Raw genomic sequence first — 26638 nt, forward strand, 5'->3', positions numbered from 1 at the left:
GGGATTCCTACCATTTAGTGTCTTTCTCAAAAGACACCTTTATTTTTGCATCTCTTGTAATGAATGAGATTGAGAAATGTTTCAAAGCTATCATGTTTACTTTGCTCATTTTTTACTGGGCCATCAATCTAACCTGTGCTAATTTCCAGGAGCCCTTTGTATTAACACGAGTTGCAATCTTGGTAGCATTTTGACTTTACTGATGGTGCATTTTACTTTAAAGATGACTTAAAGTTTCATAGTTGCATATAGCGTTGGTGGATCTTTATGACTCCTGGGTTTGGGTCTACATTTTACAAGTCCTTCCCATTCTCAAGGATTTAAGGTTGTCCACATCCACTTCTGGTGGCTATGCTTTTAACACCTGGATCTTCACCCATTTTGAAATACATATGGCTGGAGAGTGAGATGACACCAACTTGACATTGTCTAGGTTACTCAGGGGCTCCAACACTAGAGAAGAGCCCTTTTTTCCTCCTTGGTTCGGGATGCCACATTGACCAAGCCGTTTTTTCATTTATTTGAGTCTACTTTCAAGCTCACTATTCTAATGTACTTTCCTGGCCATTTATGCGCTAAATGGAAGTTTTGGGTTGTTTTTTTTTGTTGTTGTTGTTTCAAGACAGGGTTTCTCTGTGTAGCCTTGACTGTCCTGGCCTCACTTTGTAGACCAGGCTGGCCTCGAACTCATGAAGTTCCACCTGCCTCTGCCTCCCAAGTGCTGGGATTAAAGGTGTGTGCCACCACTGCTCCACTTTAAATGGAAATCTTTATACAGTCTTTTATATGCTAGGATTAAATATTTGATTCATCCTCTCCCAACCACGTTTCAACTATTTTTTTCCTCATAGCGTAATATACTCTTGTTTTGTTAAGATGGCACATTGTGTTTTTAGTATGACTCAGCACCAGGCCCCACTCTGGAATCTGGTATGTATTTTCGTTCATTCACATTTCTTCTGTACTCCTCACAGTCAACTTTTCTTTCAATTTTGGTACATTTTCTATTCTTTATTCCAATCACTATTTTAGGATTAAAAACTTGTCAAACGGATTGACATGTGCTCAGAACTCTGTGTTCTGAGTACCATTTCACTGGCTGGATGCAGGGCCAGTGCTGGCATCTCAGTGCTGGCCAAGACCCTTCTATAGAAAGAACAAAGCCTCCAGCCACACAGGGCCTGATAGCAGATGAGAGCTCTTAATAAGACAACAATTAGTGAGGCTTAAAGATACCACCCCCATACATAAGGACAGCCACTACCTTCTAATTCTGAATCTTTTAGCTGAATTAGGATAGCACTTCTCAATATCTTCCTTTCAAATTCTTCATTGCACTACAGCTTATGAACTCACCATTTAGCTGGGTTAATGGAGCAAGGCTTTAATCCCAGTACTTGGGAGGCAGAGGCAGTCAGATTTCTGAGTTCAAGGCCAGCCTGACCTGGTCTACAGAGAGAGTTCCAAGACAAGCAGGGAATGTTATACAGAGAGTAGTCTTCATTAGGGATGCAGACGCTGGCGGATCTCTGAGTTTGAGGCCAGCCCGGTCAGCCAAAGCTGACCGAAACACAACAAAACAAAAAACCATACACAAAAAGAGTAGTCTTCAAAAGTAAATCCTGAAAGAGAATCAGCCCTCAGAAGAGCACATCTACTTTGCTATTTTTATGGCCTCAGTATGAGAGAAAAGGAAGGGCTGGGGGTGGGGTGGTGGTGGTGGTGGGAGGTCAGGTCTTAAGTGTCTGTGTGTAGGCCGGAGGTCAGCTTCAGCTGTCATCCCTCAGGTGCTGTCCTGTTTTGGGACAGGTTTCCAAGTAGGCTATACTGACCAAGTGTCCACACCCTACCTTGCTGTTCATTTTAGTGCAGGGATGGAACTAAGGACCTCAGGCTTGCCTGGCACTCTAACAAATATGCTATTTTCCCAAGCCTCATTGTCTTAACATCCTCGCAGGATGTCAGATCTTGAACCTTTCTTGTGTTTTCTGCCCACATGCCACTCCCTTTGTGGACTGATTTTATGGCGATCTCTTCTATCCCTCTGTAAGCCAGCACCTACCCACACATCCTGGCAGAGTAGGTTCTCAACAAATGCTTGTGGATGGAGAACATTCACTTCTATGCTGCCTTTACCCAGGCAGGTCCCCCTGGGTTAGGCCCACAGCTCCCCTAGCCTGAAGAATGTTTTACTACTTTGCTTTTCTTGAAGAAATCCTTGTCTAAATTATCAAAGGACAAATTAAGTATTAAATATTGTTTACAAGGAAAGCAAATGTTCCTATCAAATAAATTTATGATATAGCTAAATCTCACTGAAAATTTAAAAGCCCAGATTAGTGTCAATAAACCTTAGCTCTCTGTATATGCCCTCAAAGAGAGGCAGCAATTGGCTCCCACTGCTCTGTGCGGCTCGAACTGTCTTTGAACAGGCTGTCTTGAGGAATAGATGACTGTTGTGTTGCAGACAACAGGAGAAAAGACAAAATATGAAGCGAACAATTCAAAACCTTTTCATATTTTTTATTTTAAATTACAAAGGGTGCTGCATACACTGATGATTCTGTGTCTGACTACAAGTGCTGACAGGTTAGAGGGTGACAGAAAACAAAGCAACCTGTGCATGGCCTTCTGAAAGGAAAACTGCACAACTATTAACCAACACGGAGTCATTTTTAAACAGCTCATGCGTGAACAAGATACAAATTCTTTCTAGACAAGAGACAAGACTGAATCCAATAAAATGTCACAGCTCAGCTGGGGGCAGGAAATAAACAAAACTACTAAGTATTTATGATATCACAGACAGGCTCCTAAGCGCAACTATTCGAAGAGGCCGCCAAACCGTAGGAGCAAATGCTTTGTATTCTTGTCCTTCTGTGTCGGCAGCTCCGGAGTCATTGTGAACCACAAATGCTACGTTATAGGACAGACTCTAGGGCAAGAAGACAATAGCAGGCAGTGGAGTACAGTGCGTAAAACATGTGGTGGGAAGGCAGATACAGTACACATATACAGTTTTGTTATTTAGTTCTGGGGGAAAAAAAAGGGCGAGACACAGAATCAGTCCCACTCCCGGCACCCGGAACTGAGTCAACTACACCAGGTGTTTACACTGTCAGGAAAGAGGCAAGCCCAGTTCACACTTGGCACGCTGAGACAAAAACCTGGGGCCTCTTTGCCAGCCACCAAGCCTTCAACTCCAAAATACTATTTGGAAGCAGCTGTGAGGTTCTGTTACCTTGTTACCACCTCCAAAAGTCTCTTCAAAACAAAATGGCAATTTGGCATAGTGCAGTTCCTAGGTGTAATTTCTATTTCAGTCAGTGTACTAAGCATGGGGACTATGCTTCAACACATAACCCCCCTTGCCTACGGAAGTGTGTAACTCTCAGTAGTACATTTCCATCACATTCCCCAACATGCTTATTCCTTAAAACGAAACCACCATCCCCACAGTTGACATTCATTCGTTGTTACATATCCCACTGTGTTTGAAATACTAAAAAAGCATGGAGTCATTTTCTCATAATGCCCTTATTAAGATGACAAAGATGACGGAAGAATCCACAAGTATTACAGCACTGTGTGAGACTCATTTGTCACGATCCAGGGAAGAACAAGACTGCAGTTCTGTGCAAAGTTGTGCAAGTGGTCGCAGTTCCATGGGAAATGGTATTCCATAAAAGACTCCACTAGAAACATAGTTGAGACCTTTTCCATTAACACTGAAATTCAATGCATTCTCAAAATTCAAGTTTCAAGATTTGGAGAGATGCTAACATTCTGTCACATAATTAACTAGAAAGTAGTCGAACAGAATTTTAGGAAGACTATATAAAGAAAGGGAGCATGAGTTTTGTTAATTCTTGCTGAAGGCAACTTGAATTCATTTCTTAGGAAGTTAACTAAATCTTAGCAGCTAACATATAGTTTAAATGTATGGAATAAAGAAAAGCACATCCATTCTTGACATTTTGGTGAATAAACTAACAGCTTTATTAATGAAGGCAAACATCAGATAACTGTATGAATATTATATATAAAAGAGAAATCCATACCAATAGCATTGTATTTCAAAAGTACTGTACTTCAGTTTCTTTTAAAGAGACTTGTCATCTGTGGTTAAAAAAAAAACCAAACAAAATGGGTACTTTTCTCCTAGAAAGGTCTGGAAAACAAAACAGTCACTTTCAAGCAGATGAGGTGAACACACCTGTCTGCAGATGCAGACTTTTGCTAAGAAGCTAACGAAGCCAAGCATCAGAGAGATGCAGGACAACCTCACAAAAGCCAGAGAGAAGGGATGTAGCAAGATTACTCAAGGATCATTCAAAACTGGTCTCTCATACAAGTATAAAATAACTACAAAGAGAGGGAACTATGGAACCATGCCCATCTGGATCCTCCATGATGCTTCTGGAATAGTTCTGAATCTCTTACAAAAAATGACAAAGTTAAGGTTTGGGAAGCGGGAAGGAATGAAGGTGTTTCATTTAAGTTACAAGTAAGGCACAAGATTAAGCCACAGCCAAATCTTTCATGAAGGACGTGGAAAGGATAAGAACCCATACATGGTACAGCACAGCAAGCAACCACACTGACTGAAAGACTCACACACGACCTTAACAGGAGCAGCCCAGCAGCGTGCTCTCATGTGGGCACACACTAAAGCATCCAGTGTATCTGAAACCAGGAAGCAGAAGGTTCATTGTTACGTTTTTACTGTAGTAGTACTAGAGTCAGGTTATGGTTGCTTTTGGAACAGTGGGTTTATCTGAGAAGAATTCACAATGCCTTCACATAAAGGAAGGTTCTAGACTTCATGAGCTATCTGTATACCATGTATGAACACAGAAAACCTTTAGACAGCTCTCACTCTAATGATTCCACCCAAAGATACATGCACGAATTTTAAAAACACCATGTACAAGTGCTGGGGTTTTTACATGTTAGTGAGAACTGTCTGTGATACACTAGGTGTAGGTATTTTAAAGACAATAAAGGAAGCAGATCATTACTGGCATTAAAAGTACAACCATTTCTAGACGGTTTTAAATGCCACAGAGTCCCCTGGTTAAAATGTAAAGCTGCACAGCTTGCCTATGTCATCTTAAACAGCAAGAGGGTTTAACTTGCACTCTACATTTTACTGCCAGGTTTTTATTTAGATCAAGTATCGCTGCAGCGTTCTGACCAGCCCAGGTTTAGCAGCAAATGGCAGGAATCATATAAAATGCAATTTTATAACAAAGTGCTTTTCTAAGATATACGTACATATATAAATAGGTACAAAATAAAGTGTCAACATCAAAAAGCTCAACTATTTAAAGGCTTTCAACTATTTAACTTAAGTAGTACATATAAAACACTGAAATGCACGGGTATGGAATCTACTAAACAGATTCAAAGTCTTTTGAAATGCAAGACCAAAAAAATCAAATTCTGGTTTGCAGACAAGAAAGGGGTATCAAAAAACCAGAATTCCTAACAGGGCAGCTAGAAAAGGGCAATTTTATAAACTTCACCAACTGAATCGCTATCATGAAGCGATGTTTTGACTGCACAACTGCCATATTCTGGAACACTTTCAATTTACCAGATACACATTGTCAAGATTTCATATACTTCTATTTGTGAACCTATGCTTTGCTTTTTCCCACCTAAAAAGTAAAAACTTGAATTCTACTAACCATGAGATGTGAGCCCATTATCTTTTAGGGTGAAAGCACTAACAGGTACATTTCCACCAAACACACAGGAACCTTGTCACAGTTCAGCTAACGCGTCAAGACAATTCTTGGTTTCTTAGTTTCATGATGTCAAAGAGGCAAGTAAGACACATTTTTGGATTGTTACTGTGTTCTAGAATTGAACCTTCATGTGCTATAGCTTACAAACGGGGAGGAGGGAGAAAAAAAGGAAAAGAGATCAAGGACAACAATTTTAGTTCTATTGATGGGTAATGGAGAAACAGCAACCATGTCTGAAATTTCAGGCTTTTCTTCCAGATATGTTTGTTTTTACTTTTAAAGCCACCAGTTTTCATAGTTCCAAACACAAGATTTGAAATAAAACCATCAAGAAAGACAGGATGGAAGGACCTGTGGGGAAGCTTTATAATGCTGCCTTGACATAAGGAATTTCTCATCAAGAGGTAAAGCTTGAGCACAGTTAAAAACTGACTAATAAAGCCATTTACTTGAGCAAAGAAGAGCACCTAAAAACTAAACGTGTTCATGTTTCTCAATTCTAGAAACTACAGAAGATAAGTCACATGTAAGTTTGAAGAAAATACCTGTACAAAAATATAAAAATTTATAAATCTGTTTTAAGCTTGTGTTGATCTTTGAAAATATTACATGCACAATAATACATCAATTGGAAAAGTGGCAACTAAAGTATTAGATATTTTTAGCCTTTTTTCTTTCTTTACATATATATACATAATACAATAAAAATAATCTATATTTTGGTTGTTTGGTGGAAGTATACTACAATAAGCTAAATAAACTTTAATTTTCAAAGTCAAAAACTATTTTATCAATAGCTTACTAATATGAAATATATTAAAATTTCCTACAATAAGTGCAGAAATAAAAGACACCTAAATGGCCACCAACTTATCTACTATGGAAGCAAACTAGAGGAACAGCAAAATAATATTTGTATGTATGGATGCTCCTTCTGTAGATAATTGGACCCAAACAGAAATAAAATTCACAGTTGAGTAAGATCCCTAACCCTGACCTTTTAATTTTTTCTTTTTTCATACATTCATACAGTATCATGTAAGCTGTGCAAAACTTTACTTAGACTGGCAGTCTGCCATACCAGTTGCATTTGTCTTTGGTAGAAAAAATAAAACAATCGCAATAATGTGCAAGTATTTTCTTCCGGTCAAGTACCGAAATAGGAGTTTTCTAGAGCCATCTTTGTTTTTTGTTTTGTTTTGTTTTTTTTTATACAATACACAGACTCTGTGGCATATATCTACATTTCAACATAGTCCTATATACATTCAAAAATTTGAAAAAGAGTTGGAACAAAAAGACTTAAACCCCATAATTTTCTCATCTATATATCTTGTTTTTCCTCATTAGGGTTTTCATCATACAAAATATTACCAGTTTTAGAGTTTCCCCAAAATACAAGGCACAAAGAATATGCTTTTTTCTTACTTGCACAGACAATTATATATATGTATATATATTTATATATATCATATTGAGCTCTGAAAATAAACATCTAAACATGGTACACAAGTGAGTGCTGGGTGCACCATATACAAGTGAGATTAATGGCTGTGAAAAATTAGAACAAAAAGCAGTCATTCTAAAAACAATCTAAATGGACTTCGGAAAAAATGCTTCCTCGGATTTTTTGTGTGGTTCAGAGCATAAGCCCACCTTAATACTTAGCATTATACTAGTATATTCACTCCTCCGAAATGTTTTGTTTTAACAGATGGTTACAATCTGTACCTCGCATTTATTTAACATGTGAGCTTCATTCTAATGCCAGCAGCACGGTCACTGGTTTATGCTCTGAAAATGCAATAATCAAGTATTTTGGATCATGCTTCACTTATGCTACAAGTTCTTAAAACAATGTAACCTAATTATAAATGTTTACATAATGCTAATTGACATGCAAAACAGAATGAAAATTTACAATGGATAACGCGACAAAAACAGACATTTCTGACCAGTGGTCCAATGAGGCTGATTACACTTTTGATGCTGGTATCCTTAGTCCTACAAGGCCTCCAGTGGGGTTGCCTTCAGCAGTCTTCCCTAACACTTGGTTAACAAATTCTGAGGTTTGCCCAGCGACTGGGAGACCTGAAGAGAATAAAAGGCACACTTTAAGACACAAATATGGAGAAGGCATAAAGAAAAGGGAGGAAGTCTGAAACACTGCTAAGGTTCCATTACCTGCCTTGGCAGCCCAGAAAACCTATCCTGTGGCAGACTCCATTTCCTACAAGTCTTCACTGCCTAGGAGATCCATACCAAGAGTCATGAAGCATTTTAAAGTGGTAGATGACAAGCAGCAATGCCAAAGGAACCCAAGGCAGGCTGTTTCCTAAGCCTGTGAGTTTGCTTCCTGTGTCCTTCAACTATTTGGACCTCATTGTATTCTATGGTGGATACACACATGCAACTACAACTGTAAGCATGAAAGATACACCTAATAATTTTTAAAATTACTGCCAATTTAAGTGTCCTCACTCCCCTTTTATTGGTTAGGTTTTTCGAGACAGGGCTTTTTCTCTTGTAGTCTTGACTGTCCTGGACTCATTTTGTAGACCAGGCTGGCCTGGTCTCACAAAGATCCCTGCCTCTGTTATTATACCCAGCCTTTTTCTTTACTTTAAATAAAAATGAATGAATAAGAAAAAGTGGAATAGCCAGGCACAGTGGCACACTCCTGTAATCTCAGCACTCGGGAGAGAGGCAGAGGCAGGAGGATCTCTGAGTTTAAGGCCAGCCTGGTCTACAAAGTGGGTGCAGGCAAACCAATGCTATACAGAGAAACTCTGTCTCAAAAGAAAAAAAAAGAAAAGAAAAAGGAGGAATAAAAGAGGGGAAGAAGCCAGGTGTGGTGGCACACACCTTTAATCCCAGCACTCAGGAGGCAGAGGCCAGCCTGGTCTACAAAGCGAGTCTAGGACAGCCAAGGCTACACAGGGAAACCCTCTCTTGGGGGGGGGGGGGAGAAATTAAGAACAGTACAAATATGCTGACTTCCTCATTCTTTTCACCTTGGTTGACCAGGAAAGTAGTTAATGTTAGTCTTTAAATGGCACAAGTATAAGAATGTTATAGGCCAAAAAAAATTTTTTTAAGTATTAAGGAAAATGAAACTAGGCAGGGTGGCACACGGTAGTAATATCAGCACTCAAGTGATTAAGGCAGGAGATCATTGTAAGCCCCTGTCTGAGGGGGAAGGGGAGGGGGAATGGAAACACAGACAAGGAAAAGAAAAGGGAATGGAAACATTACTTTAATTGATGATTATAAGACATATAAAAAATCATAAAGATATCAAAGCCACCCTAACTCTTCAAGTCAAGCTCAGGATGACCATTAATAAACTCACACCACACTCTTGACTAATGAAACAGGAAAGGTATACAATAAATTCTTGACTATCTTGGGCTCAATCAGTGAATCACTTGCTACACAAGCAGGAAGTCCTAAGCTAGATCATAACCATGGGTTTGGTGGTATACCCCAGAGCTGCAGAGGTGGGGACAGGAAGATCCCTGGGGCTTGCTGTCCATCCAGCTTAGCCTAAAACCTTTCTCAAAAAACATGGTGGATGGCTCTTGAGGAAAGATATCTAAGGTTAGCCTCTGGCCTCCACACAGGCCCCAAAACATATGCATGTGCACTGTGCATGCCTATGTGAGTGTTAAGTGTACACATGCACTCACACGCAGACACCTCCACCCCCAATGTTGGGGCACCCAGAGAGGCAATTACTTAAAATTTTCATTTAAAAATAAGAGAGGTAGAGAAATAATAAAAAATAAAAGAGATCTAATTAATTAAACTCAGTGATTTATTCTTAAACAGAACACACACTCTTCCACTATAGGATTCAAATCTTTGTTGTTGTTGTTGTTTTAAGACAGGGTCTCTCTGTGTTAGCCCTGGCTGTCCTGGACTTGCTTTATAGACCAGGCTGGCCTCAAATTCCCAACGATCTGCCTGCTTCTGCCTCCTGAGTGCTGGAATTAAAGGCATGCACCATCATGCCTGGCCAAATCTTTTTTTTTTTTTTTAAGATTTATTTATTTATTATTTATACAGTATTCTGTCTGCATGTGTTCCTGCACACTAGAAGAGGGCACCAGATCTCATTATAGATGGTTGTGAGCCACCATTTGGTTGCTGGGAATTGAACTCAGGACCGCTTAACCTCTAAGCTATCTCTCCAGCCCCAGCATTCAAATCTTAAGTGCATAATGAAGATCTAGTAGTACTAACCCCGATTAAAGCATTAAGCATCTCAAAGCAAAAACAAAATAGGAGTAAAAACTCAAAACACAATTTGAGAGACTTTCTCAGTGCTATTCAGAATATATGGACCTACAGGCAAAAAGGAAGACAACATAAAAGGGAAAAGTGACCTGACTAAAACATCAGTCAATAAAACATACACGGGATATTAACAGAAAACAGAAAACACATCTTTTTTGATACTCACAAAATATCTAAAATTGTAATAATATATTTGGCAGTTAAAAAATTTCAACAAATAATAATACTAGTAATAAACCAGAAGATCTTGTAAAGCCAAAGTAGCACAGGTTGCCCTGAACTCTCAATGTAGCTAAGGATGACCATGAACTTCTGATTATCTTGCCTCCACCTCTGCCTCTATATCCAATTCCAGGAGGTCAACATCATGATAGGGTAGGAGTCTGTGATGTCTAGATGTAGCTGATGCTCCTGCAAGCAACCCTTTACTCTTGTTCTCCAAGCCAAATAAACTTATTGGTTCACCAAGATGGACCTGTGAGAAATCACTGCTTTGTTCTATTGTTGGTGTTCATCTAGCACCTAGCACGAATAGATGTTAGTTCATGTCTCTCCAGGAAAATTCACACAACAATCTGTAACTAACTGATCCAAGAAATAAGAATGGCAAAACACACACACACACACACACGCACACGCACACACACGCATGCACGCATGCACGCACGCACACACACACACACACACACACACACACACACACGCAAGAATTAAAATGGAGCATGTACCATTGGCAGAGAAGAAACTAAAAACGAAATACTACTTTTGTGCAATTTTAGTAAATTTAAGGTTCTAGAAGAAGAATTTTCTAGGACTATATAAATGATCAACCTAACTCAGAAGAGGATACACTGTACAGCTTTCCACAAAAGAGATCCAAGATTTCCAGAAGAAAATCTCTCTCACACACATTAGCCAAATAGCTGCTCCAAGTATTCTAGCAAACCATTAATATAAAGAAACCACAATGCATTTTACCTGATACTACAGACTTTGGGATGACAGTTGTGATGACCCCCCTCTACACACACACACACACACACACACACACACACATACACAAATTTTTTAGGATGAGTGTTTCTTTGTATTAGTCAGAATGGTCATGACATGAACTCACAATGAAGTAACTGTGATGTGTAGGTATGTGTCACCACTTCTGTAGTAGCAGAGACTTCATTTCTCCACATAAACAAGTAGACAGGCATAGTGCATACCTAAAATCCAAGCCCTCCATGGCCACATAGCAAGATCCTGTCCCAAAAGAACAAATTAAAACAAACTCCAAAAAAATTCTACCCCTGAAAAGCTGAGCTCGGTGACGTTTGTGTCTATAGTCTCAGCTACCCAGAAGGCTGAGATATGAGGACCACTTTGGCTCAGGTGTTAGAAGCCACAGGGGGAAGACACCTCCATCAACTCTTTCTTTTCTGTCTTTGAGAAGAGGTCTCCCTATGAAGTTCTAACAGGCTAAAATTGGGCTTTTCTGGTATAAGCCTCCCAAGTGTTGGAAATACAGGTATGAAGTACCACACTTGGCAGAAACCCTGTTTCTAAAAACAGCCCATGGAACATGAACGAGTAAAAAGAATCTTCATGAGATCTGGACTCTTCTGCGTCTGTAATGTTCAAGAAAGTATGAACAAGCTACCCAGATCTGTAAGACTCACTTGGTGTCAGCATTAACAGAGTCTATGTGAGACAACCAGAAGAAACCAATGGACTTGAGAACAAAATGTCTAAGTAGTTAAACAGGTTATTCCCTGGAAAGCAGCGGAAGTCAGCAAAGTCCGTGCAGGATTTTGTTCAACCCAGCAGTAAGCATAAGGTGAGTGTGAGGAACTTCAAAAAGATGCAAAGAAAATTTTAAAAATTGTAGCTGGTACTCTGCCAGGACAAGAGCTGGTAGGAGCCAAAAATCACTGGTGCTAGAAGGACTGTAAATGAAACTGACAACAAAGGTAGGAAATGTATGAAAGGACAAGATAGACTAGATAAAGGAGAACAGAAAACTGTAGGAAGCAAGCTGCCATTAACTGAAAAGGGAGGACTCCATGAAGCTAGAAACGCTAATCTGAACCAGGCCAAACGGATAATGAAAAGGTGTTGGGTGAAATTTTATCCATTTGTAAAGAAAACTAAAATCATGATAACTGCAGGAAAATGGATGGATTCACTAAGCATTATGTCAAACAAGGTGATTCAGAAAGACAAAGCCCCGTGATCTCATGTCAATCCTAGCTTATATCTATCTGTATGTAAGTAAGGGTGAGTGTGGGTATAGGCTATGAAACTAAAAGGGGAAAAGAAGGGTTCAGAGTGTGGGGGAGAACAACAGGACACAAATGACACAAAAATAGGAAAGTGGCCATGAACAGTGAATGGAAGGGGAATGGGAAAGAAGAGATGAGGAGGAGAATCAACAAGAGTAAATTTGTTTAAAAATGCCCAAACATTTATTATATATACATACATATATATATATACAAAATAATATATTGTTTGTGCTTGTTATTTTTTAAATAGAACATTTTCAGGAAAAAAATAGAGTCAACAGAACAGTGTCAAGATTAAAACTCATTGTCTCAGGTTGACAGGCACGAAGATTAGCTTATGAGCAGCTGGAAAGATGGTTCAGCAGTTAAGAGCACTGGTTGCTTGTTTAGAGGACCCAAATTTAGGTCACAGCACCACAAGGTAGTTCACTACTACTACCTGTAACTCCACTTCCAGGGGGCCTAAAGCTCTCTGGCCCCCAGAAAGCACCAGGCACACATGTAGTACGCAGACATATATACAGGCAAAGCACTCATACACATAAAATAAACAAATCTTTAAAAAAAAAGATTACTACTTGAAAGAACACAGTGACAGATACAAAGACTGGAACACACCTCTATCACCACCCTCTCAAGGGCTACATGTGAGGGACAGAGCATGTGAGAGAAAACTCACAAGTGTGGTACACAGTGGGCACTACATAAATGACCTGTAACAGGCCACTTCTATCTTCAAAAATGCCTTTCTCCTTAACAAGGTATCCTTCTGTCCAAATCTTGTTCGGGGACCTAAGAACCTAGCAAGATCAGCAGGTGTTCTCTGGACTCCCATACCCACCAAAAATACCATGAAAGTTGTTTTAAGAAAAAAAGAGAAAAAGAACATATCTACAAATAATGAAAGCATGCCTTAAGACTAGATCATGAGTGTCCTAACCCCTTTCAAAATAAACTAAACAATATTAAAGAAAATGTTCATAAGACATAAAAAAGGACAGGTAAGAAGATGTCTCAGTGTATAAAGGCCTTTACCACCAAGCCTGATAACCTGAGTTCCAGCTATGGACCCAGATGGTACAAGTTGTCCTCTGACCGAAATACAACCACACATAACAAATAGTTAATTATGAAAAATAAAAAGCAAAAGAACACATGAAGGGAGGCTAAAATAGGAAGGACTGCCTAAGTTTGAGGTCAGCCTGGGCTACATAGAAAGACCTTCAAAAAATGGAAGAGAGCTGGCAAGATGGTTCAGAGGGTACAGGTATTTGCTGCCAAGCCTGACAACCTGACTTTGATACCCACGTGGTAGGACAAAAACCACTCCTCCAAGGGTCCTCTGATCTGGTAAGCATAGAACACAGAAAATAAAAGGAAAATTCCTTAAGGCAAATAAATAAATAAATAAAGGAAACAAGAAGAGGTGAGCCTCCAGCTCAATGGTAAGAGTATTTTTTTTCTTTATCTTCTTCTCTCATGTATTATATCCAGTGGTAGTACTCTTGCCCAGCATATTTGAGACCCTGACTTCCATGCGCACACACACACCATGACACAGGAGTACTGAATAAGAGAAAGTGAAAATGAAAAAAAAGGGGGTGGGAGATTTAAAAAAAAAAAGGTTAAAGATGAAGTAACAAAGAACAGAGATAAGTCAGGGAGATCTGACCTACAGGTGATAAGGCATCCCCAGAAGCAGAGCAAAGTCAAGTAACACAGAGATCTCCAAGTGCACACTGAGAGAAACAAGAGGAGAGCACGAATGAGGATAGTTTATCTCAAAGCAAAAGAAAACAACCCACCAAGAAATACCAATGCAGGTATCAGCTCCTAAGAGAAACTTTTTGTGCCAGAAATACCCTCAAGCCGGTTAAGGAAAGGAAATGTGTGCTAAGCACTTTGTAAGAAGTCAAACTGCTAGTGTAAGCACATACACACTAATTGATATGCAAAAGCTTTTAAATTATAAACTAAAGAAGTAAAAAGTAATTTTATTTCATAATATTAAGTTCTCCTTCAAACTAATCCATGAAAACTGAGTTGCATTTAAAGAAAAAGAATACTGGCAGTATTTGGAAAAGCACATGAAGTTGTCCATCTACTTAGGTCAAGTCGCCTTGGGTTCCTGTGTGCAATTTCAAAGGCTCTAGGTGATTATCTAGGACAGTACTGGCATTGAGGACCTGCTCTTCATCTGAGATTGCTTTTGGTTGTACACCAGATAAACAACTAGCCTTTTATTGTGACATGTTTGGGATTTTCCGAGACAGCAATAAGCTGTGCAGCCCCAAGAAGTGTGATCTGACAGGTGACTTGCTCTTACAGTAGCTGAGCTCCTGTCCCTGTAGCATCTCAAATTTATGTACTAGATATTCCTTCCACAAGCCAACACCCAGCCGGCCTCTCTGATCCTGGCTCTCCAATCCTCTCCAGTGTACAATCTGGTCAGGGATAAGAAACCAGATATGCAAGTTTGTTAGAACCCTGTGAAAATACTGAGGGAGATAAATTCCTCCCACGAGGTGGGGGTGGGTGGAGGGGAAGAACACTGAGACATATGAGTTTCCTTAAAATGAAAGACTTTGACTCTGGCACGTACAGTGTAAGCTGTTGTTACCTAACAATGTTCTCCTTACCAAGTGTGTCTTTAATGAGGATTTCAAGCTTCTGCCCCATGCTGGGTCCTCTTTCCTCTCTTGGATTCTGAACTCGGTTTACAATGTCTTGCTTGATGGAGTTGATTACAAACAATAAATTGTCTATAAGACAGAACAAAAGTACTTAGAATATGACAGGAACATGGAGAATTTACTTTTACTTTTGTAATAAAACTATATCCAATTAAAAATAACAGGACTGTAAACACGGTTCAGTGGTTGAACCTCACTTGTGTGCACAACACCCTGGGTTGGATTTCTAACCATGAAAGAAAAAAAAAAAAACATAAGAAAACAACAAAATAACCAAGAATATGAGGAATGTCAAAAACATGGCTTCTGCTGGATACCTTTAACCCAGTCCTCAGGAAACAGAAGCAGGAGGATTTCTGCAAGTTTGTGGCCAGCGTGGTCTATATATAGTAAATTCTAGAGTTGAAATATTTAACAACAACAATGAAAGAAAAAAAGAAAAAGAAAGAGAGAAAGAGAGAGAGGAAGGGAGGGAGGGAGGGAGGGAGGGAGGAAAGAAAAAGAAAACTCTGGGTTCTACTACAATTCAAAAGATGTAAGAAAGTCCAGAAATCTATATTTTAATAACTACACATGGATTTCAATGTGCAACCATTGTGGATCTGAAAAGCACAGATCTACACAATTCAAGCGAAGGGAAATATTCAAGTCAGTCAACCTCACAAGCTAACCTAGAAACACAATTACAAGGAAGACCTGGCCATGGATTAGCTTATGAGGTTATGAGGATAGTGACGCTTGTCTAAGGGACCACAGAGCCAGTCACTCTTATAGATAAGAATGAATCTGCAGTAGGCACATAGCTTTCTGAATAAATAAATGCAAAACAGAAGAGCAAGCTGGGTGTGGAGCACACCTTTAATCCAAGCATTCAGAAGGCAAAGGCAGGCTCATCTCTGAGTTCAAGGCCACCCTAGTCTATACAGTGAGTTCCAGAACAGCTGGGACTGTGTTGTCTCAACTCTTCTCCCACTACAAAAAAACAAAAAAAAAAAAACCCAAAACAACAAAACAAAAACAAAAACTACCACCAACAGAGGTGAGCTAAACAGTATGCAGAGCTCAGGGAAGACTATGCAAGGCGAGGAGAAAACAAAGCTAAAGACTGAGGTTTACCGTATTCAGTGTTGAGGCCCCACAACTTTACTTTATTAGCTTCATACTGGGCTTTCTTCTTTAGCCTACAAGCTCTGTGAAAGGAAGAGTTATTATTAATTCATTTTCCTTTTAAGAGACTTCAGAATATATTTTCTTAAATAAGAGAAATTCTTTAAAAGAATATGCTTCCTTTTGCCACTATCAGACAAACATTATTCTCTTTGGAATTTTCTTCTTGTGTGTATGTTAGAGAGTGAGAGTGTAAATGAGTCTGTATGTTAGGGAAAAAGAGAGTGTATATGAATGTGTGAATGTTCAGGAACATGCTACATGTGTGCAAGCAGAGGGTAGGTTTTAGAAGTTGGTTCTCTCCTATTGTGGGATCTGAGAATTGAACCTAGATTATGAGGCTTGGTTAGCAAGTACTTTTACCTGCTGAAGCCATCTCAGTGGCAGCCATTAGGCATTTTCTGTCCTTTTCTTTTTCAAGATTTATTTTTAGCCAGGCAGTGGGGGTGTACATCTTTAATCCCAGCATTTGGGAGGCAGAGGCAGGTGGATCTCTATGAGCTTGAGGACAGCCTGGTCTACAGAATGAGCTCAAGACAGCCAAGGCTACACAGAGAAACCCTGTCTGAAAAAACAAACAAATGAACAACAACTTATTTTTATTTATTTCTGTGTTGGTGTGAGTGTATGTTATATGTATGCAGGTTCCTGCAGAGGCCAGAAAAGGTTGTTGGATCCTCATGGAGCTGAACTTATAGGCTGCTGTGAACATCATGTGGGTACTGGGAACAGAATTTGAGTCCCCTGGAAGAGCAAGTGTTTTTAACCTCTGGACGATTTCTCCAGCCCCCAAATGTTTCTTAATAGTAACTAAGTCACTTGTTTACTGATGTTTATCAAAGATCTGAATTATAAACCACACCTCACCACTCACCCAAAATTACATTTAAATATTAAGTACACATTCAAAAACTAAAGCTGCTATATAGACACTTATTAACGTGACAAAAAAATAAAACAAGCAAAAAGCAACAGACAAGGCCCCAACTGTAGAGGATGTGAAGTAAGTACAGCTCTGTCTATCCAGGTGGGTGTCAACCAGTCCTCAGAGCTAATCTGAAAGACACTTTGGTTGACATATTTTGTTTTGTTTGCTTGTTGTTTTCCCCCTCCCTTTCTTTTCCTTTGAGACAGGGTTTCTCTGTGTAGACCTACTGTGCTGTAGCCCTTCACTCTGTAGAGCAGACTGGCCTCAAACTCAAGAATTCTGCCTGCCTTTGGTTCTCAAGTGCAGGGATTACAGGCATGTGCCACCACCACTAGGCTTTATAATTTTTTAAGGTGACAAAAATGTTAATATATCTTGCCTGCGCTAGTGGCTATATAACTGGATACGTTTCTCAAACTCGTAACAGCATACCTAAGTCAATTTTATTCTAAACAACTCAGTCAGCCTGACTTACCAAAAAAAGCAAACATTCAGTTTAAAGCTTTTCAGTTGTACCATGATATAATGCACTTGCTGTGTCTGCCCCACCCCCAACTTTTTCCTAAAAGCATAAACGCATCTTTTGTTTAAGCTACAACATCAACAACAACCCCACCCACCAGAGCAGTTAGTCAATAATGACTTCTGAAGGTCACCTCTACTGCGAGATCTTACCTCCTAGCGACTGTTCACAAGGGTGAGCACCATTAAAATTTACCTGGAAGCCAGCTTATTTTTTTCTTTCCTTGACCGTGGCCGGGCTGTTAAGGGAAGCTCACTAACTGGAGTCAGGTCACTGATCACCTTATTCAGCTTCCGTAGTTCATTACCAATCTGGAGTAGTTTTTTAGGGTTTGGAGTCAGGTCTTCCACATCAGTTCTCCGTGACTTCTTAACTGCATATTTCCCTAGAGGTCATTTGAAGGGCGTCTCGGTTAGATCGTTTTAGTGAGTGAGACATGCATTTCTATAGCCACCACCATCAGCCAGCCACTGTTCACTTTAGATCTCCTGGTACATCTCAGGAGACACAGAACGTCCTAACTGGGAAGGGCCAGCCTGCCTGTCTATCTCTTTCTCCGTCTAGTCCTGTGGCTAGAGAAATAAAGTATCCTAGGGAGGTAGCCCAGTACATGACAGAGTAATTAGCTAGCATACACAAAGCCCTGGACTCAGTCGCAGGCTGGTTTCACTGTGACAGCGCTGTCTCTGTGCTGCTCTCCTCCAGCTCTGAACCTTGGTGTAACAGAGTCCGAACTCTGCCCAGTAGGGCTAAGTATCTTATATCTCAGCGTGGGGCACGAGCTCAACACAAAAATCCAGGAGTTTACCTAAACCAAGCTGTGACACTGGGAATATGTAAGTTGTCAGACAAAAGTGAGGGACACCTTATTTTTAAAATTTCTTCTCCAGCTCCCTCCCCCTCCCTCTTCTCTCTCTTCCACCTCTCCTAATTGTCCCAACCCAACAACCCAGGGCCTCAAGCATACTAGGTAAGCACTGACCACTGGACCACACCCCAGCCCCAACCCACTCCTCTCAAGTACTACAGTACACCCAACAACTTTCCTAACTCCTCACAAGCTACAAGGAATTATTTACTGAATTTTATTGTTTCTTTTCTGGTTTCAAGAAAAATCTGAATGTAAAAATTCCCTGAGACATAGTAAAGACCACGGACTAGGAAAACAAGGCCTGAGCACACTAGGGGCTAGGTCTTGCTTTCCAAAATGCTCAGCAAGTGAAATCTGTGGCATAATTGTGCTGAGCTCATTTATACCGTCCCTCTGACTTTTTGGCAGAGTCTTGATGCTGATGTGAAACAAGAGCGATAGTCTACTTAATCACAGCTTTCTGGATTCACAACTCCAGTCTTGTTCTATCTAAACCATAAGTTTCTCCTGATTCCCATAAACTCCTCTCTCCATTCTTTTTTCCACAACCAGGTTTCCTGTTTTAACTCTGCTTTTCTCCCCACCACCTTTGAAAGTCAACCCACCCCCATCAAATTAGGTCTAGGATGGATGAGAATAGAAGAGTGTGATGAGCAAGGTCATCTGCTTTCTCCCTAATATGTTGCTTGTTTTTTGACAGGTCAAGAATCAACAATCTCTTGGCCATTTCTTGGACTAAGTGGAGGAAAGGGGGACCAGAAATGATGGTTCTCCACACTGCTGGAGGCTATGTGTAAGAAGGAGCAGTTGTGATAAAAAAGCTCTCTTTGATGCCCTCTCCAGTTGGCTGTGAAAGGCTGAAAACCCAAGCACACCAAGCATCAATGTTCATTAGCTCTGTTTACAGAGACAGACATGGTGGCATATGCCATATACCTTATAGTCCTTGAATCTGGAAGAATGATGCAGAAGGAGTCAAAGTTCAAGACCACTCTGTGCTACACAGAGAGTTAGAGGCCAGTCGAGACTACATACCAAAACTCTGTCTCAAAAAAAAAAAAAAAAAAAAAATCCACCCCCTAAAAAGAGAAAAGGGCATTAAATTTTTTGAACCATCCTTACCATGATGTAAGCCATTTTTCTGGTACATGTTACTTGGCAAGGTGTCTCGGTTCCACTCAGATGGCCTCAGAATCCTCTCTTGCTGTGATGGTGTAAGTTGTTCACTGTACTCCCAGAAGTACCTTCTTTTCCCTCTCTTCCGAGAAGATATAGAAGTCATCTCCTTCAAGTCCTCTACAGAATCATTTTCATAGCCTTAAAAACATGGTCCCACAACTGTCAAGCTTCATATATTCAATAAGACTCTCAGAACATCATCATCATCAACAACAACAACAAATCCATCTATTTTTAACTTGAGACATTTTCTTCCATCATTGTCATGTCAAAACTATTAAATCATATATATAAACATTAAATCATATAACTCATACTATCCAGAAATAAACAAACATATAACCACACCGTATCTGGCATGAGCTTCCCTTTAGTTTTTGGAAATTAGCATAGATATTGTATTTTCACATGATTAAGAAGACAATTAAATATTACCATAGAAATCAAAGTGCCATTACACTAAGAAACTAATAAAAAATGGTGTCAGCACCACAATAGAAACACAACTTTGCTGACGTCTGGCTGTTTACAAATCAAGTATGCCAGATGTCTCCATAAATCTGTTGAGGATGCAAAGCCTAAAAAAGATGCTACTGCTGGTGATACTCTCAGAAGTACTGACACATATGCGTGTGTTTTGAATTTTTGAAATTAACGATACTGACAACTATGGAAAAAAGTACCCCAGATTACCACGTTGGTTTGGGGTTAGACAGAACTGGCCTAGAAGAATTCAAATCAAATTTATTCCATGTGTACAAGAGTAATGCACTGTATTACATGTGTGATGCTTTAGCTACATGGGGTTGGTTACAGAAACTACTAGTCTGGAAATAAAAAGGTGCCATTATAAATACTACAATGCGACTTCTAAATGTGTTCCTTTTAAAGAGCTGTGCACACTTCTACAGTAGTGTCTGAGTTTCATAAGCAGCAGTCATTTTTTTTTCTCCTACTTTTTATTCTACTCCTTTTGAAAAAGTACAAAAAGACAGTTCCCAAGCAAATAAATGTACAGGTCCATTCTAGGTAATTCTTTAGTGGACTTGGTACTTTCTATACCATTGAAGGGTAGAGCTCCCTTACTAGTGAAAGGTTCCAGAGCTGCTGGAACAGTTGAACAAAATCAGTACAAGAAGCCTGGTAACTTAAAATGTTTTCAGAAAATGATGATCAGAGATGAAGTCCACAGGCAGCAGGGGTGGGGAGGGTACAATACCAAGTAAAAATGATCACATTTTTCTTCTGAAACATGACTCTGGAACTTTCCCTACAAAGTCATGACACTTGTTCATTGGGGAGAAAGCATTTTTTGTTTTGTTTTTTCGAGACAAGAGTTTCTCTTATAATACTGGCTGTCCTGGACTCGCTTTGTAGACCAGGCTGGCCTCTTAACGGAGAGAAAGCTTTGAATGCTAGAATGTTATCAAGTTTTCTTTCAAGTCACAATCAGCAGAGTACAATTCTACTTACATAAAATCTAGAAAAGGCAGAAGTTAAGAGATACTGTAGCCCTCAGGGTTCAGGTGGAGTAAAGCCATGACTATTAAGGAACACAGAGGAATTTAGGAGTGATCAAAGCACTTTCTGCATCTTGTTGTAGCAGTTATTACATGAGTGACTATATACATTTGTCAAAACTCATACACCCAAAGTATTCATACAAGGGTACACCAGAAGCAGAATCCATGAGCAGGATTTAATAAAGAACTCTGAAAAAAGAAGAAGAAAGAAGGAGGAGGAAGAGGAGGAGGAGGAGGAGGGGGGGGAGGAGGAGGAGGAGGTGGAAGAAGAAGAAGAAGAAGAAGAAGAAGAAGAAGAAGAAGAAGAAGAAGAAGAAGAAGAAGAAGAAGAAGAAGAAGAAGACGACGACGACGACCACCACCACCACCACCACTACCACCACCACCACGACCATTGGGGAACTTGCTTGGTATGTGTGAGGTTTATATTCCAAGAGGCAGGGTAGTTAAAGAGATAAATCCAGAGAGCAGAAAGATGCCTGAGCAATGGTGCAGACAAACTTTGTGCTTTGTTCCTAACATTTATAGTACATTCCTGTGTGGCTCAACAATGTAGAAAAACGTGAAGTTAAATGTCTTCCTTTTTTGGCACACAGAGTATATACGTAATAGATAATGAGGCATGCACTGCTGTATACGCTGAATGTGTTTCACTTCATCCCTGGCCAAAATATGTCACAACCAACGTAGAATGACTTTCTTTAAAAGCAATGTGGACTGCAGTGAGACACTGAATCCTAGGTTCTTCTCTTTTAAAAAACTGGTGCAAGGGCAAGTGAGATGATTCAGCAGATGAAGGCACTTGCTGCCAAATTCAACAACCTGAATTTGATCCCCAGGACCCACATGGTGGATAGAGAGAACTAACTCCTACAAGTTGTCCTCTGATTTCCACATATGCACTCTGGCACCTCCATGTAAACAGCAAACAAACAAAAAGATAAAAGAAAATTTAAAATCCTTTAAAGATGGTATAATGTATATATTTTATTTCAGATAAAGGATTTTACCTTATTCTACTTATCAACCCACCTTTGGAAAAGAAGCAAGGGTCACATTATTCCACCAGCAGAGGCATTTTTAATTGGCATTTGCTCCACAGTAGCTAAGCAAAAACTTACTGGCTCACGGAGATTACATACCCAAAACAGCACCCATAACCAGTGTTTTACACATTTAATTCTACTCAAGTCCAAAGTATAAGGATAGATTTTACTCCACTTCCTTTAGCAACTCCCCTTTCTTCCACATTTCAATACGTTTTCTTAGCCAGCATCTACATTTGCCAGTGTGCAGGTGACAAGACATTTTCATTCACTCAATACTCTGCAATTCATTTGGTGTTTCTAAGAGCCCATGAGGAAGGCATTGCCTTGGTTGCACGAGCTAACATGATGAGAGAGGCCTGGCATGATCAGCAGAACTGAGATGTGTCAGCTAGGAGCCTAGCTCTGAGTCCACATTTCCCTCCCATACCTGACTGGTTGAGTTAGTGGCCTAAAGTCTTGCTCGTTTCACGCTAAATTCAGAGTCACAGCAATGTTTATTTCTTCATTCCACCCAAACCAGGCATTAGATTTGCTTATGTGTCCAATCTTTTCCCAAGGAGCATTTAGGAGCTGGAGGTTTCTGAACCAACCTTTTGTAGTAACGTGTCCCACAAATTTATCATTACCCCACTCCTAATTCACAGAATGTCTCCATGCTTTTCGATATAAAAGTCATGGTGACCAAGTAAAATGCAGAAAAATGACGTTTGCATCACTGGCCTAACATCCAGGGCTATCATTCACTCTTCTCACAAAATATGCCCCAAGAAACATTTTTCTGTAACAGAAGTCTCACCACCACCACCCAAAATGAATCTGTGGCTAAGTTAAGTTTTACAAAACCATGATCCTGCATCCTTAGCTGGCCAAGCCACACAGCACATACATATATTGAGAGACTCTGAAAGAGCCTGGTGTAGTGGTGCACACCTTTAATCTCAGTACTCAGGAGGCAGGGGCAAGCAGATCTTTTTGAGTTTGAGGCTAGCCTGGGCTACAGATAGACCCTGTCTCAAAACATAAAAATAAGAGTGAGAGACTTTGGAAGGAGCTGGAGAGGCTGATCCATGGTAGACCTAGCTCTAGCATACCATGAGGAAGACCCAAGGTTCCATCACCAGCATTGCAATGGTAGGGAGGGATGACAGAGAAATACTAACAGCAAATAAATCTGTTCAACTCTAAATCTATTAAGGCAAGGGTTATATTAATCTTCATATAACTAATACCAAATATACACAATTCCTAACACAAAAAGATAATAAAACATGTCTCAATAAGTGATTTCTTGATTCCCTTCTCCAGCCTCCTTTTTTGTTTGATAGATTACCATAATTATCTAACTCACTCCTTGCTGATGTGATTAAAAGGAAGTTAAGCTAGAGTGGTGGTGTATACTTTATCCTGGTACCTGGGAAGTAGAGATGCGAGGATCAGGAGTTCAAAATCACTCATAGTTATATACCAAGTCTAGACCAGCCTGGACTATAGTAGAACTCATGTCTCAAAAGCAAAACAATGACAACAAAAAGGGGTTAAAATGTCATATTTACAAATTCAAATTGTACATCTTTGGTTTGTACAGACTACAGGTAAAGTCCACTATGAAAAAATGCTTAGTGAGAATTACAAAATAAGCTCTCACTTTTAAGAGAGTGAGTTCTTGTTCTTGAACCATGTACTTTTACAACCTCCAAACAGTTGTAGCCAGTCTACAGAATAGGCTCGATTAGCACTTTGCAGTTGGTCCAGAAGAGGGACTGAAACTCTATTTTGCACCTCTCCTGGAACTTTGCTGTAACTTTGCAGGCACACCAACTACACAGCATTTGCCAAGAAGCAGCATCTCGGGATCACAGAGGGCCTTTGTAAGCCCAGCCCCTGTAGTGCTCTGATAGTAGTAAAACTAGCCTTACTTTAGGAATTAAAAAAAGTCTTCCTATTCATCACCCACAATTTACTTTTTTACCCCGCAAGTTGCTAGTTTAAATCAAGAAAAAATAATTTGCACCACAATTTTTTTTAAACCCAAGTAAGTTCTGCAAAATTGTGCTAATTTAACGGTTTAAGTATGTCATTCACTAACATCTGGGAAACTGTGCACGCAATACTAACCAAAAGATTCACTTCTAGTCAACTGAAAGTGAATAAACTTAAATGCCATATCTATCCAGACATTTAGCAGCATTGTTGCTTAGATCTAAGGAGAGAACCTGATTCTACTAAGAGCAATCTCCCAATCAAGTCATACTATGGAAGAAAAGAGGGTGTGACCAGACAAACTACAAAACTTATATTCTCTATATGATTCAAAACTCTGAGAAAATAAAAACGGTGGTGTGAGGAATGACAGTATTTGAGTTCACCCATGTGATCTTAAAAAATTGCAACTGCAAATCTAACATGGTGGGCATACCAGCATGATCTGTTAGAATCTCTAGGAATAAACTGGGGAAAGCTAGAAGCCAGTTATCCGAAACAGTGGACATTGGCCCCAAATCTGTAGTCTAATAGAAAGGAAAGCAGAAACATAAAAAGCAGAGGAGGTCCTTTCTGATCTGCCAGCTACAATGAAAGTGATGTCAAGACACAGGCGTCTGGTAAAGACCCTTACAGGCAGGCCATCACACTCATGCAGAGCTCTCAGACATGGAAACCATAAAGGCCTCAGTGAAGGATAGGATAGACTTCTTCCTGATCAGCAAAAGCTCATCTTTGTTGGTGAGCAACTCCAGAGTGATGTGCTTTGTCTGACACAAGATTCAAAGGAGGCCACCTTCGTCGTGTGTTGCGACTTTGTGGTGGTGCTAAAAGAAGAAGTCACATACTACTCTCAATAATAACCTTTAAAAAAGGTTAAGTTGGCTACATTGAAATACAAAATAAAAACAAATTAAAATTAAAAACATACTAAAACAAAAACAACAACAAAAAAGCTTGCCAACTCAAAACCCTTGGTGAACAAGGGTTCACCAAGACAAACATTACTGGACTATATGCTGAAACCTGATGAGCAGACCGACTAAAGCATGTGAGAAAGTCAGCATCAGAACCACAACGTCCTCAACAAGGGAGAAACATGCATGAGAATAGAGTTGGTAAAGGAACATAGACATAAGTGTCAAGCAGCCTTGGACACTGGAAGAACCATGCCAAAGACTAAGCAGTAACCTGTATCCCTATCTCTGAAGAACAACTCAGAATTTACATCTGGGAGAGCAGGAAGGAGCACCGAGAGTTGAGGCTGCAACCAGCAATCAGGCTGCACTCAGACATTACACCCGTCAGGCTCTTCCTTTTGCATTTTATAGTTCTTCATTCACTACCCAGTGCCCATCAGCCAAGTCAGCCTGCCCTCCTGTTCTCCTCTCACTCCCTCCTAGTCCTCCAGTCCTCCTTGTTTCTCTTCCCCTCTAAGCCTCTATTCTCTTTTCCTTTTCCATTTCACGTGTTTTCCCAAAGAATACAGGCTAGCCTGATGTGCACAGTCCCTAATCTCAATCTCCTGGGACCTGGGAATCTTTTAGATTACTCTGATTGCATGTCTTTACATTGTTATTTCATTCTCCTTCATGCAATCTGGCTCATTATGCTCCTTCTCTCTTCACTTTTCCTTCTTCTATTTTTTATTCATCAGCTTGATATTAATCACTAACTCTTTTCTTCACTTCTACTCATCTGACAGTAACTTACATCTTAGTCTATTGTGCTATCAGTATTCCTTTATTTCCTAAAATAACCAGAGCTTAAGGGGTGATTGTTATTTTACTGTAAATTCATAGTAGGCTGGTATTTTCTAGTGACCTTTTTTTCTGCAAACAGTATTTTATTTTCAGAGTCCTGAGGACTTAACTAGTGCACCAAACACCAGTATAGCAAGCAAAATGGCATCTTAATCCTGTTATGACCAAGTCTTTCTTAAATATTTTAAACATTTCTACTAGAAAAGAATGATTCAAAAAGAAAAAAATCAACCAACAACCTAAAGCCAGATGCATAAATCTCTATGCAAAAATATGAAAACAACAAATAAAAGGCAAAATGCCCCCTCCAAATTTGATCAATCCCACAATAACATCCTCCAATGACATTGAATTAGATGAAACTCCACAAAGAAATCCAGAGAACAATTATAAGTATGTTTAAAGAAACAAAAAGACATTAACAAATTCCTGAATGAATTCCAAGAGAACACAAACAGCTAAATAAAAAAGGAAGTCAACAGAGACCAAGAATACTAGCTAGTTTTTAAAATGATAAAAAACAGGCTAAAGAAATTGTTGACCACCAAAACATACAGAAAACACCTGAAGGAATACTCTGACCTAGGGAGAAAGATAAATCCCATGAACGTATAAGGACACGTATATGTTTTCT

The 26638-nt window shown here is 39.7% G+C and overlaps 1 protein-coding gene across 2 annotated transcripts in view; it reads right to left on the reverse strand.

Moving 5' to 3' along the window:
* The window catches only part of Crebrf (CREB3 regulatory factor), a 51112-nt gene that overhangs the window by 12599 nt on the left and 11875 nt on the right, over positions 1-26638 (reverse strand). Inside the window, exons 4-8 of one of the 2 annotated variants that reach the window (XM_051167385.1) lie at positions 19633-19827; positions 17835-18024; positions 16138-16211; positions 14968-15090; positions 6941-7844 (exon numbers count right to left, since the gene is read on the reverse strand). In XM_051167385.1, coding sequence (XP_051023342.1) covers positions 7729-7844; positions 14968-15090; positions 16138-16211; positions 17835-18024; positions 19633-19827 — 698 coding nt within the window. In that variant the 3' untranslated portion in view covers positions 6941-7728. Of the gene's footprint in view, positions 1-6940; positions 7845-14967; positions 15091-16137; positions 16212-17834; positions 18025-19632; positions 19828-26638 lie in introns of those variants that run through there. The other variant, XM_051167386.1, reaches the window with a different exon arrangement.

The sequence above is a fragment of the Acomys russatus genome, chromosome 25, assembly GCF_903995435.1.
Source record: "Acomys russatus chromosome 25, mAcoRus1.1, whole genome shotgun sequence".
NCBI classification, from domain to species: Eukaryota; Metazoa; Chordata; class Mammalia; order Rodentia; family Muridae; genus Acomys; species Acomys russatus.